This window comes from Nothobranchius furzeri, chromosome 9 (assembly GCF_043380555.1).
Source record: "Nothobranchius furzeri strain GRZ-AD chromosome 9, NfurGRZ-RIMD1, whole genome shotgun sequence".
NCBI lineage: Eukaryota > Metazoa > Chordata > Actinopteri > Cyprinodontiformes > Nothobranchiidae > Nothobranchius > Nothobranchius furzeri.
Genome location: NC_091749.1, coordinates 1,735,595 through 1,750,001, shown reverse-complemented (window position 1 = coordinate 1,750,001; position 14,407 = coordinate 1,735,595). Strand labels below are relative to the sequence as shown.

At 44.3% G+C, this 14,407-nt stretch overlaps 1 protein-coding gene across 2 annotated transcripts in view; it reads right to left on the bottom strand.

The window, feature by feature from the left end:
- The window catches only part of si:dkey-119m7.4 (solute carrier family 22 member 6-A), a 44,462-nt gene that overhangs the window by 16,088 nt on the left and 13,967 nt on the right, over positions 1–14,407 (bottom strand). The window contains exons 5-9 of one of the 2 annotated variants that reach the window (XM_054732436.2): positions 10,232–10,355; positions 9,570–9,673; positions 2,971–3,182; positions 2,750–2,858; positions 1,549–1,679 (exon numbers count right to left, since the gene is read on the bottom strand). In XM_054732436.2, coding sequence (XP_054588411.1) covers positions 1,565–1,679; positions 2,750–2,858; positions 2,971–3,182; positions 9,570–9,673; positions 10,232–10,355 — 664 coding nt within the window. In that variant the 3' untranslated portion in view covers positions 1,549–1,564. The remainder of the gene's footprint in view (positions 1–1,548; positions 1,680–2,749; positions 2,859–2,970; positions 3,183–9,569; positions 9,674–10,231; positions 10,356–14,407) is intronic. The other variant, XM_015953880.3, reaches the window with a different exon arrangement.

Below are 14,407 nucleotides of genomic sequence, written 5' to 3'. Positions count from 1 at the left end.
ACAGTTTATCGGCCTCCTAAGCAGAGTACCATTTTTATTCAAGAATTTTCAGAGTTTTTATCAATCCTGCACAACTGCTTTGAAAGGATCATTTTAGCCGGTGATTTTAATCTTCATATAGATGATCCTTCTGATTTGTTTTCAAAGGAGTTTTTAAATATTCTGAATTACATGGATTTTAGTCAACATGTCATGCAACCGACTCCCAACAGAGGACACACCCTGGACTTGGTCATCACCCAGGGCCTGTCCACCAGTGTGTCCTGTTGATTTGGCTGTCTCTGATCAGTACTGTGTGTTCTTTAGCATCACCAGCTTTATCCAGCAGGAACCCTCTGTGAGAACTGTAAGGCAGCATCATCTCACCCCTGAAGTGGCTGCTGGTTTTCCTGAAGATTTTAGAAAGATCCCTCCCACTCCGGTAACTGCCTCTTGTGATTTTACTGTCAATGATTTTAACAGTAGACTGAAATCCGCTCTCGACCTGCTCGCTCCACTTAAAATAAAAAGTTTTTATTCAAAACGTGCTTCACGGTAGAGAAATGAAAATCTAAAGAAACTAAAGAGAAATTGCAGGGTTGCAGAGCAGAGACGGAGAAAGAATAAAACAACTATAAATCATCAAATAAATACAGAGCTACTTAAATCATATAATGACGCAGTGAGAAATTCAAGAAATGCATACCTTTCCAAACTCATTCTAGACAATAAATACAATCCCAGAATACTTTTTCCCACCATAAACAACATTTTAAACCGTACCTCCAATTCACTTCAGAAAACCCTTAAGATCCCCCTCAGATGCTCTCTGTGAGGAGTCTGCAGCCTACTTCAGAGGGAAGGTAGATACTATCAGAAGGAATATTTTATCCTCCTTAAGTAATAAGGTTTTAGATTAATCTGAATGTGTGTCTATGCCAGAGGAAATGCTGGACAGTTTTGTCCTGGTCGAAGCTGAGACTCTTGATAAAGTTTTCTCCTCCGTGAGACCCACCACATGTGTTCTGGACCCTATTCCCACAAGCAAGGTCGGATTATCCATATGGGTAACTGGGCAATTGCCCTGCAGCCCACAAACTCTAAAGGGCCCAGGCCCAGGAAAGCAAGGGCACGAGCAAAATACTACATCTGTAATCTCCCACTTTATATTAAACTAGGGTGACCGTACGTCCTCTTTTCCCCGGACATGTCCACTTTTCACTCTCTGTCCGGGCATCCGGGCGGTTCTTGTATTGATGAAAATGTCCGGTTTTTCATCCAGGAGCAGGGATCGAATTCTGGGGGAGCTGGATATCCTACACATCCAGGGGAGCCGGAAAAAAGTTTTCTACCTATATTACATCATTTATTGACTCTTTTGAGCAGAGAGCACATATAGCGATGATCGTTGGTGCGCTCCAGGCTGCTGCGTTGTTCAGCGCACGGTCCATTCTCAAAGTGGTGCGACCAAAAAACTATAATTAACACACGATCGTTCATGTCCGCACATGTTCTCTATTTTCTGTCTTATTTGTGCCTGAAGCGCTCTGCTACTGCGGAGCTCATCACCTGTGCTGCGGTGATTTCACCTCACTGACGCAGCATCGACACGCCTCTCCGCTTTGCGGTCAGGAGATCCCTTTGATCTGCTCAGAAGTAACTGATGAGGTGAAAAAGTAAGAATCCAGGCAGCAGTTTTTCTGGAGAGTTTAGAGGAGATGCAGGAAGATGAGAGACAGACAGGACAGGAAAATAGTTAAATAAAAACAAGAAAACAAAGTAAAATGTAGGTAGATTTATGTCCACTACGTGTTTCTACCTGTATAAAACAACAAGTTATACACATGTAATATTTATACATCTGATACAATTCAGATCACTTTCAAAACTCAGTCACACACCCAGGGCCGTTTCAAGGCATTTTGGGGGCCAAGGAAAAATGACCCCCCCGTCTAATTATTTACTATAGTTTGATTTGTCGTTTTACATGATTATATTTTATTACTGGCTTTGCATGTTTTATATGATTATATTTTAGCCCAGTTTCATTATTTAAATTATTATGTTACTGTCCATATGATTTTATTTATTTATTTTCTTACTTTTGTCATTTATGTTAGCTCTTTCATTTTTAGATTTTTACTCATTTTAATCCGGTGTTTTCCCTGAAGGGGCCCTCTGCCCCGGGGGTGGTGGTCGACTGTTGCTTCCTGGGCGCTCTACAGGTAGTGCTTAAGTGGAGGTGGGGGTCTACGCTCCCCCTCTTCTGAGCGCCCTGACTTATTGTGGAAGACCTGATGCTGCCGGGGCAGACGGCTCCTCTGATGGTGCTTCCTTGTCTTACCTTACTTGGCTCATCTGGACTCAGCCAAATATAAATTTTTACTGATGTGTGTGTGTGTGTGTGTGTGTGTGTGTGTGTGTGTGTGTGTGTGTGTGTGTGTGTGTGTGTGTGTGTGTGTGTGTGTGTGTGTGTGTGTGTGTGTGTTTTCCACCTGCTACGGGAATTTGGGGTCATTTTAAGTCTGTAAAGCACTTTGTGTCACACTTTGCTTGAACAGCGCTTTATGAATAAAATCTGATTGATTGACTGATAGAGACCACTAGAAATGTAATGATTAAACAAACGTCTCACAACTTTAAAATAAACAGGGTTAGAACATGTTGTGTTATTAATTATGGGTTAGGGTAATTTTTATGATGTTCAGGTTCAGCACACCGTTTCTAAGGATGGTCTCCTGTGACAGGGGCGAATGCAGGGGACACTCACCTAATTACCGTGGGGAACACTTCAGCTGAGTAAACATAGATGATGGACAGCGAAGCTGTGATTCCAAACTTCCCAATCATAGCTAGAATTGTTCTGACAATGGGCAGGCCTAAGGACAAGGGCAAGGGCAAAACACATCTGTTCAAAAATAATGAAAATCAAGCAGGTAATGGATTTGTGTTGGAAGGTGCCCATTTGTCCAGGGCCATGAGTCTACATACTGTCTGGAATGAAAGTGGTCAAAAGACAAGCAGAGCCTCCAACTCCAAGAAACGCCAACTGAGAAAATTTTCTGGACTGGTTGAGTGTGAAAAGGGTTATGGTGCGTGCGGGCATCTCAACCAGACCGAAGATCATCTGGGTCAGGTAGAGGTTCATGCCAAAGTCAGAAATGTTGAGGGACAGACTGTAGTACACAAGAACATTAACAAACCTGCAACACAAAGAAGAAAAATGTCATAAATTAGTTTAACTTCTGTTTGTTATCCTAGTTGGCAAACAGCCGAACTTTAGACACACATTTGTCGCAAACTCACTCCTCACCTGTTTTCGATCAAGGATAACTGACCTTTCATAGCGCCTTTCAGAGTCAGAGGACTCCAGAGCGCTTTTCACTACAGAGAAACATATTCATTCATTCATTCATTCAAATACTGGTGGTGACCAGCCCTGCAGCATACTGATGGAGGCCATTCAGCCCAGCACAGGCACAGCGGGTTCCTTCAGCCCGAGGTTAATTTTGTTGACTAAATATTTGTTAGTTTTTTGTGACAAATTACTTTTTGCAGACTAAAACGAGATGAAAATGAAAACATTCATGCCATTAATCTTTATTGGCATAATAAAGATTAAATTATGATGAACATTGACCGACATTTTTTGTTGACAAATAAGAGACGACAAGACAGAAATTAAAATCCAGTCAAAAAACAGAAAGGATGGGAGACCGGAAAAAAGAACCAGTCTAGACGAGATGAGAAAAGAACCAATCAGAGTCCTCTCTTTGAACAACCCCTGGCTAACCTGAAATAAATAACTGATGTTTATTCCACTAAAAGTTATGTCTAAAGGGAGAAAATGTTCGCAGCTGAGAGTAAAACAATAGATGTGACAATCTGAGCTTGGTGAGTACACATCCGGAGAGAAATACATTTTAATGTTTTGATGGTATGATGTCATATTCTGTCATGTTTACAAATTTTATTGCAAATGATAAAGATTTGTTTTTTAGGCCCAAGCAGCGAAAGTGCTGCGAAGGCCTATGGTATCTGCTCTGTTTATTTTTCTTCCGCCAAGTAAATTGTCTTTTTGGAGGCCTCAGCATACCCAAAAACTCAAGAATTTTTGCACACATGTCAGGCGTGGTGTAAAATTTTGTATTTTAAAGGTCCCAAAAAAATCTCAATAAAACTAGCTCCACGGCGCCCCCTAGAATGTGAAAAATACCCCCCTCCATACAGCATAGTTTATCGTACAGTCATGAAATTTTGTAGACATGTAGTACTCAACAGTCTGCACAGAAAAGCCTCTTGCAACCATGGTCAACATCTAACAGGAAGTCAGCCATTTTGGTTTGAAATGGTGATTTTGATCCCGTTTTGGCCTTTTCTAAGGTCCACTTCTGATTCATTTACTCGATCATTTTTGGCACGATCGTCTCGAAAGTTGTGGGAAATTGCTCAGAAGGGATGGGTGACTAAATAGAAAAAATAAAACTGACTGTTTGTATATGCTGAGGGGGCGTGTCCAGGCCTCGAATTTCGATTACTCGCCAAAAAAATATAAATGGCTATAACTTCATACTCAAATTCAGTAGAGTTACAAAAATTTCTGTGGTCATTCGTCATCCAGCCACAAACTAAACTGAATGGTCGGATGATGGCATCACACAAGCCCCGCCCCCTCAGGACCAAAAAGGCCACGTTTTACAGTGATAGGTCCCAAATCGCCCCATTTCACTTAATCACCACAAATTTGTAGCTGGTGACTCAAGACAAGTGGGTGTTTCTTGGCGTCACTTTATGCGAGTTTTCAAAAGAGGGTGGGGCTGTGGCGGAACGGCGAAGTCAGGCGTACCGCCATGGCCATACGTTTGCCTCCAATTTCGTCATTTCTAAAGATATCGCCACTAAACTTCTGGTCCCCCAAAAAATCTGATGTGAAAATCTGGTGGGCGTGGCCTATTTTCTTAAATAGCGCCCCCTAGGATCATTAAAATTGTTAGCCCCACGCCATCCTTTGACTGAGGATTACGAAATTTGGTATGCTAATTTAGTGTCTACAAAAAAAGTCTCTTGGAGCCAAGCGCAAAGTCACACAGGTGGTCGGCTATTTTGGTCCAAGTACTCGATTTAGTGGTTTTTGCACACGTTGTTTGGAGAATGATGCCCCATCGCCCTTTTCACCGATCACCTTCAAACTTCTGACATCACCTAAGCCCCACCCCCTGACAACCGGAAGTTGATTGTTTTATGGTGAAATGCCCATATTTGTCCCCTCTAATTTAGGCCCAGTCCACACGTAGCCGGGGTTTTTTGAAAACGAATATCCGCCCCTCCAAAAACTTGCGTCCACACCACCTCGTTTTAAAACAAAACTCTGTCCACACATACCCGGATAAATATGTTGTTAAGGACATGCCAGACCTGTAGCGGCAGTACTTCCCCCGTTCTTAACCTCGTCCTTCGTCTGTGGTCTTCCACAAGGAGCAGTAATTCCGCTTGCAAAAACAAACAAGCAAAAAGCACTTGGACAATTGATGGATCGGGTAGTGACAGAGCGCAGCTCTGAGGGCATCCATGATGTCGGCTAGTGTAAACACAGGTCGCACACGTGATGTCAGCATTTTTTGTCGCGGAAAGTGACATTGCGGATCTTAAAACTCTGGTTTTGTCCGTCCACACGCAGACACCCAAAACGGAGAAAACGCAGATCTTCACTTTGGCCGAAGTTTTTAAAAAGATCCATTTTCGTGTGAAAAAACTCCGTTTTTGCGTGGATGACAGGCCAAAACGTAGAAAAATATCTACGTTTTGGCAGATCCCCGGCTACGTGTGGACAGGGCCTTAGTCAACATGACAGGTCATGCACTGTCTTCATGATGCTGTAATGGCCATTCAGTTCTGACAGCTTTGCAGATAGGGAGGGGCTTTGATGCCATGGCGAATTCTGGCGTGACGCCGTGACCTTACGTTTGACTGTAACTTCCACAAACAGCATCCGATCTGCACGAGACTGAACAAGGCAATCAACATGAGGCACAAACGGCTGGTGAACGTGGTATAATATCACCACAGCGCCCCCTACATACCTTTAAAACTGTAATAACTCCTACAGATGAGGTTGTATCTGCACCAAACTTGCTATGTGTCATCACACAAAGGAACCCAACAAAATCCTGTGGTCATTGGTTGATATTGCTTTACCTCTGCCCCCTGACAGATATTAGGCCCTGAATAACACATGCATGATGCAATTCACACCAAACTGCACACAAATGATTGTTGTCACCCTACAAACTGCGTCATGGAATATTTCCTAAATTTGGGACAGCGCCCCCTAGATACAATAAAACCTTTGTAACTTCTGCAAAAAAGCTCCAAACTTCATCAAACATTGTGGGAGTCATCACACAACTGCAATCAACACATGTATGTGCTCACTCGTTCAAATCACTTTAACTCTGCCCACTTACAGCCAGCCTTTTGTCTCTAGATGACCCATGCAACGTTTGATTGATGCCAAATTAACAGGAAACCATCTTTGATGACCAAAGATGACCTCTATGGGATTTAGTTGTAAATGGTCACAGCACCTCCTAGATGGGTTCAAACTTCATCAACTTCTAAAGACAAGGTCAGAATGGCATTATACTTGGCTTGTGTCATCACGTGACTGTGGTTGTTGGTTCAAATCCCTTTAGCTCCGCTCCCTTTCAGCTCTTTGGCTCTAGAAAACAAACGCAACGTCTGATTGATACCAAACTACCCCAAAACCATCTTTGACTCCCTAAGAGTACCTCAATGGGGTTTTTATGTAATTGGTCACAGTGCCCCCTAGATAAGATTAAGAGTTAATTACTTCATAATACAAAGTCAGAATGGCATTAAACTTGGCTTGTGTCATCATATGACTGCACCAAACACATTGATGTGGTTGTTGGTAGCTCCATCCCCTTTCGGCTCTCTGGCTCTAGATAACAAACACAACGTCTGATTGATGCCAAAATAACAGAAAACCATCTTTGTCAACCAAAGCTGACCTCAATGGGATTTTTCTGTAGTTGGTCACAGTGCCCCCTAGATAAATTCAACCTTCAATTACTTCAAAAAACGTGGTCAGAATAGCATTAAACTTGCTCTGTGTGATCACACCACCAGTGTGGTAAAGATAGACTATCCCCTAGTGGTTAGATGTGTAATTTAATGGTGGGCTCAGAGGGGATGCTGAGTCAGGGTGAGGTGCAGACGAGGAGACCGTTCGCGGTTTCTGGTGTCAGGGTGGTCGACGTTTCTGTTCAGCAGACATGCCCGGGTGCACCAGACTGCCGGCCAGGCCGGAGCGGCGTGGAGCTGCGAGGGCCGAACGGCGTTGCTTGCAGCTTTAATTTTTTTATTATAATTGGGGGGAGGGGTTCCATATGGATAAAACCCAATGAGGAACAGGGGTCTGCTTCTAGACCTGCAGAAAAACAACACACAACAATAAACAGGAGCAAGCCCACAGGCCTGCCCGCAGCCTCCTACCCCCCAGCCGGCCGAGCCCGGGACCCAGCGGCCCAGGACCCAGGGGCGACCAGCCTGCTGGGGACCCAACAGAGCTCAGAGACTCAGATCCCACCAGGCAGCCACCGGGATCAATCAGGCAGACTCCAAAAATCTTAAACCCACTGACCCGGGAGCCGTGAACACTCAGGCAGAGCAAGGCTAAACGTAGCTGCTGTCAGTAACAATCTAACAGATTTTAAACCTTAAAACTCAACAGAAACAGTTCAGAAAGGAAATGAAAATGTTATTATTATTCTTCTTATTATTATTATTATTATTTATGGTGGCAGAAGCTGGTGTGGTCCACCACAGAGAAGCTGCTCTAGCATGATGACTTTAATGATTCTACAGGTTATTGTTCAGCCTTCTGACGCTCACACACACACACACACATGCACACACACACACACGTACGCACACACTGGGCTGCATGGTGGCGCAGTGGTTAGCACTGTTGCCTTGCAGCACGAAGGTTGCAGGTTCGAAACTCAGCTGCGGCCATTCTGCGTGGAGTTGCGTGTTCTCCCCATGCCTGCGTGGGTTTCCTCCGGGTACTCCGGTTTCCCCCACTGATCACAACATGCCCTACAGGTTATCAATTATAAGTCGCTTTGGATAAAAGCGTCTGCTAAATGAATAAACATAAACACACACACACACACACACACACGAGTGTTGGTGAGCGGCTGCGTCCGACTGCTGACGCTCCGTGTGTGTTTTTATTTCTGCAGTGAGACAAACTCACCTCACACCGTCCAGAGTTTGTTCTTTAAGCTTCTATTAAATCCACCGTGTTGACGTATTTAACACGTTTCCTCTACGCTGCAGGAGTTAAAGTTTACGTTACGGAGTAAAGGTTCGACAGACACGCTTGTTTGTATCTGGGTGGGGGTGGGGGGGGGGACTCGGTGCTGCACACAGACAGCTGGTGTGATCAGCTCTGAAAAGCGTTGATCACAATTTGCAGATCACGTTTATTTTTCACGGAGATCGGCCGCGGATTCCTCTTCCGTCGGCATTCTAGGAATCGAAACTAGGAATCGAAATAAAAAACGTTGAACGATTCTGGGAAAAATGAACAGTTGGAACCGGTTCCAATCGATGCTCAATGCCCAACTCTACTGACGAATGAGCGGACAGGATGCTCCGTACATCTCCGAGCAAACATGGAGGAGAAGTTGATTATTATTATGTTTTATAGTAAAATCAGAAGTGAGATTTCACATAACTCTAGCAGCACCTTGTGAAACATCATATCTACCGCTTTATTAACTCTGAACCGCTTAAATAACCTTAATTCCCTCCAACCTGACACAGCCAAGCAAAACAACGGAAGTTTCCATTTCGCCATGGAACAGAACGCGTAGACGGCTTTGCCGCTGGCCGCTGCCGCAGGTCGCCTCCCGTGTGTCAGGTAATAAAAGCGACAGCGGCGAATTTCGCTGATGGCGGTCGTTTTTCGCCTCCCGTGTGTCGAGCCCCTCACTCTGTCCCCGCGCATAAGTAAAGGATCAGTTCCTGGCAGAATTTGGAGTTCGCTGTTGCTCTTTGTGTGGTCTGGTGCTGGGGACCTTTATTGCGGGAGTTTTTTGCCCAGAGTGGCCGGACCGAGGGGGTGGGGGTGGGGGGGGTGTGTGTCCTGTGGCTCCCCGAGGACGACGCGCACCGCAGGAGGGTGGGCTGCACTGCTTTGTCCTCTGAGGCCCAGCACAGGCTTATTTTAAGTGTTCATTCTGGCATCATCATCATCATCTGAGCTTTTGGAGTAAATTTCCTTTAGTTTGCTTTTGTGGTTGTGCTGCTTGCCTTGTTTTGGAACCTTTTGATATTAATATTTTAATTTTTGTACCGTTTACTAGTTTGATCAGAGGACTAGTCCTCTTAAACTTCGGTAGCGTTGTAGATTTATGTTTCCTAGAGGTCCCACTCGTGTCTCAGTAACACAGTGTGATCCGGGCTTCACACAAGAAGCTCATGAAGATTATTAACAAGGCTGGCCAAACGTTTGCATCCCACCGTAGTTTGAATGCTGAATCAGAAGTGCTAGTACTTACCAGAGATAAAAAACAATCAGAGACTGCTTCCTCATAGTAGGGGTTCGAATCAGGTCAAGGAAGGAGTATTTCTTCAGCGTGGTTTTGTCTTTAGGTTGGTAGGTCTGTCAAAAATGAAATGCAGAGGAAGCAGCGCGGGTTACATTTGTTATCTCTGCAGAGCCTAGCTTACCGCTCAGGCCCCAGCTGTGTGTGTGTGTGTGTGTGTGTGTGTGTGTGTGTGTGTGTGTGTGTGTGTGTGTGTGTGTGTGTGTGTGTGTGTGTGTGTGTGTGTCTGTGTGTGTGTCTGTGTGTGTGTGTGTGTGTGCTCTGTCTTCTCCATCCCCAGTGAGTCGTGGAGGATGGCTGCTTATACTGACCCAGGATCCTCTGGAGGTTTCTTCCTGTTAAAAAGGAGTTTTCCTCTCCACCGTCGCTACATGCTTGCTTAGTTTGAGGATTGCTGTGAAGAACATTTACTGCGTGAAGGTCCTTGAGAGGACTCTGGTCCTGATTTGGTGCTATATAATTAAACTTGACTGAACTGAAACTGACTTCCCTCTCTGGCTATGCTGCAAAGGAGGAAGGGATCCAGACAGGAGCAGAACTCTGCAGCTTCTCCCGTAGAAGGCTGTGAAAACTCAAAAGCGTCAGCAAGAGGAAACCAGTTGTTGGGATCTTACCTGACACATTTCCAGGTCTTTGGTTATAAGCCTCCCATTCATCTGTGCGGCCTTCACAATAATTTCCCACGCTTCCTCATTCCTGTTGTTGGCCATTAACCAACGAGCTGATTTAGGCAACACCCTGAAAGCAGAACAGTTGATCAGCCAACAACTCAAAATGAATTACAAACAATTGTTGACAGTGCTTTAGGGCACTCTGACTGACTCAGTCAACAACCTGCTGGAACGCAGCCATCGTTCTTTCCTTCCACTGCGTGTGTCAAACATGAATTATCATAAGGAAATTGCACAACAAGTCAAGCTCAGTACAAACCAGCATGACATTTTCTTGTGCTGAACATAATATCTACAACAACCAAACAATTCTCACTTAGTCCCAAATTCCATCTTTCGGTTCTTTTTAAAACTGAAAGATGGAATTTGAGACTAAACACACCAGAGAAGTTCTCACTTAGGCCTGGGTGATAAATCCAGTTCATTACTGCTTTTGAATTTTCTGTTGCCGAAGATTTAAACAATAAGTAAATGGAATATTTATTTATTAGCATCTTTTCGGCTCCCCAGAGTTTCTTTAGCATTAGTTTACATAACTGCGACAACGTCATAGCAACAGCGAGCCTCACCAAGGCCCCGGTGAGAGTGGGAAGTTTGTTCCTAAGAAAGGAATGAAATCCTTCGGTTGGCAGTGGTTTGGGTTTGCTGCGTCAGGCGTGGAGCAAGAGCTCCTACGCTGCAGCATTTGCTTGGGACTGTCGCAGTCAAAGATCAGCACCACAAACCTGTTCCAACACCTGAAACAGAGGCCTCCTGCCCAGTAAAAGGGCTAGCCTCTCCGAGACGAACAAAACCGCGGTCATCATTAACAAGCATTAGCTTAACAACAGCTAGCTGTAGCCTAATCCTTTGCACGAGGCACAGCGTATGACAGGAAAGGAACACGGTGAACTTCAATCAACGAAGCAGTAGCTTTGCACACAGCCAAAGACGTGGTACCGACATACACCTTAGAGAAGAAGGGTTGGCTTAAAACCAGATAGGAGCGATCCAGTCTCGCCACAGCTGTACAACAACACACCAACAAAAGTCCACAGGGAACTGGAGGAGCGGTCCTTTTATTCAGCAACAGCCGACATGTGGGCCAGTCAGACTTTGCAGCCTTACATGAGTTTATCGGCGTATTTCATAAACAATGCGTGGGATTTGCTGGCTCCATACGTTCTACTTTATTCTCACATTAAAACTCACCTGTTCAAGCTGGCTTTGGTGTGACCTTCATCACCACCCTCTCTTTATTCTGCTCTCCCCACCTATCCCACCTTCCTCAGGATCCACTGGTTTACCTCTTTCCTGTTCTCTCTCTCTCTCTTTCTTAACATTTTTAATCACAACTGTCTATTTTTTGCTCAATTTAAATATATTTTTAATCATTTTCTAAATTATTTTTTATATTTTTACATTTTTTGTTTTTGTGAAGCGCCTCGTGATTTTTATCTTGAGAGGCGCTATAGAAATGATGATTTCTTCTTCTTCTTCTAAAAACCTGTAAAACAAAAACTACTGAACATGAACTAACCTGAACACTACGGGACTATAGACACCGGACAACTAAAGATAAAAGACCTAAAGAGTTACACAACTAAATACACGAAAAGGCAGGGTTAATACCTAATCTAAAGAGATGACACAAGGAGTGGAGATGTGAAGGGAAGCGGGTCACAAGGACACGGAACGTGACAATTTTATTCTCATCCAAACCAGACAAGCTAGACTTTGTTATACCACTACTCCTGTCATTAGCTACTTTCATCTAGGAGAGTGGTACCCAAGTGGTGGGGCGTGCCCCCCCTTCCCCCCCCCCACCCCACCCTTCCCCGAGGGGCGTAAGTGACATTAGATGCTGGAGAATGTGTTGTTTTTCGAGATTGTAGGAGAATAACCCAAAAAATATTTGAAATAGGAGGGTCCAGCATGGGTATGCCCTGGTTAGATGCTGTGCGTCATGGTCAAACACAGGTGCTGTCAAGCTGCAAATCTATTAGTCCCCAATGGCGATGTGTGTCATTGTGTTTTATCCTTCATCACACAGGAAACAGTGTTGAAATCCCCACGTAGATCGTGCCGTTGGAGTAAGAAGATGGTCGCTGCTGGAGGGAAAGAACAGAGCTGGGTGTAGCTCAGTCAGAGCTTGGCCTTCCACCTCAGCAGTTAAAAGCAGAATACCCAATCAGACGGGCTTCCCGGCAAAAGATGATTGAGCCATTCCCGGAACAGGAAAAGGCTAGAGCTTGTGCCATTAAGATGGCAAGACATCAAGGATTTGGTGTCGGTAAACAAGGCGATTAAAGCACTCCGAGACTTTAAAGATGCACTGTCTGGGGAAATGTGTGTCACTAGCCACGTTTACATGGACACGTTTAATCAGATTTAACACCCAATCAGATAAAAAACATGTCAATCGGAATATTGAGATCCGGTTCGGCCCGATCGGAATGAAATTTCAATCTGATTGAGAGAGGTGGTTTTGTTCGATCATCATTCCGATAGACGAGCATGTACACAGCCATTCGGATTGTTGGGAGTAAATAACGCCCACTGGGCGTGTGTGCAGCAGCAGAGCCTCGTCATTTAGACTACCTGACCTAATGAATGACGCCTAACTAACGACGGCCTTTAAAGGAGACGGCAAGAGTCCCCACTTCTGTGATATCCAATCCAGAACTTTGTGGAAGTAACATATACATCTGATTATTGCACAAACCGTTCGACAAACATGTTCATGTGTGTACTGGAAACACGCAGATTCATCTGGGGTTTGCAGCACGGGTCTGCTTCTGTGAAGGCAGCAGGTGTTTCTGCAGCAGGTGGATGAGAGGTGCTGTAAGGAAGTCCGGGGAACATCGGTTACACACACCTGGTGTGGGTTTAAGGAGGCTGATGGGTAGAAAAACATCCTCAGGTAAATATTCTGGGTGACTGTGTGTGTAAAACATGTTAACACAGAGGAGATGAGATGCCGTTCGTTTAACACTTGATGGACACATGATGGACACATGATGAACACATGACGAACACATGACGAACACATGACGAACACATGACGAACACATGACGAACACATGATGAACACATGATGGTCACATGATGGACACATGATGAACACATGACGAACACATGACGAACACATGACGAACACATGATGAACACATGATGGTCACATGATGGACACATGATGAACACATGATGGACACATGATGGACACATGATGGACACATGATGAACACATGATGAACACATGATGGACACATGATGAACACATGATGAACACATGATGGACACATGATGAACACATGATGAACACATGATGGTCACATGATGGACACATGATGAACACATGATGAACACATGATGAACACATGATGGTCACATGATGGACACATGATGAACACATGATGGACACATGATGAACACATGATGAACACATGATGGTCACATGATGGACACATGATGAACACATGATGGACACATGATGGACACATGATGGACACATGATGATCACATGATGGACACATGATGGACACATGATGAACACATGATGGACACATGATGGACACATGATGGACACATGATGAACACATGATGAACACATGATGGACACATGATGAACACATGATGGACACATGATGGTCACATGATGGACACATGGTGAACACATGATGAACACATGATGAACACATGATGAACACATGATGGACACATGATGGACACATGATGAACACATGATGAACACATGATGGACACATGATGGACACATGATGAACACATGATGGACACATGATGGACACATGATGGACACATGATGAACACATGATGAACACATGATGAACACATGATGGTCACATGATGGACACATGATGAACACATGATGAACACATGATGAACACATGATGGTCACATGATGGACACATGATGGACACATGATGAACACATGATGAACACATGATGAACACATGATGGTCACATGATGGACACATGATGAACACATGATGGACACATGATGGACACATGATGGACACATGATGAACACATGATGGACACATGATGGACACATGATGAACACATGATGGACACATGATGGACACATGATGGACACATGATGAACACATGATGAACACA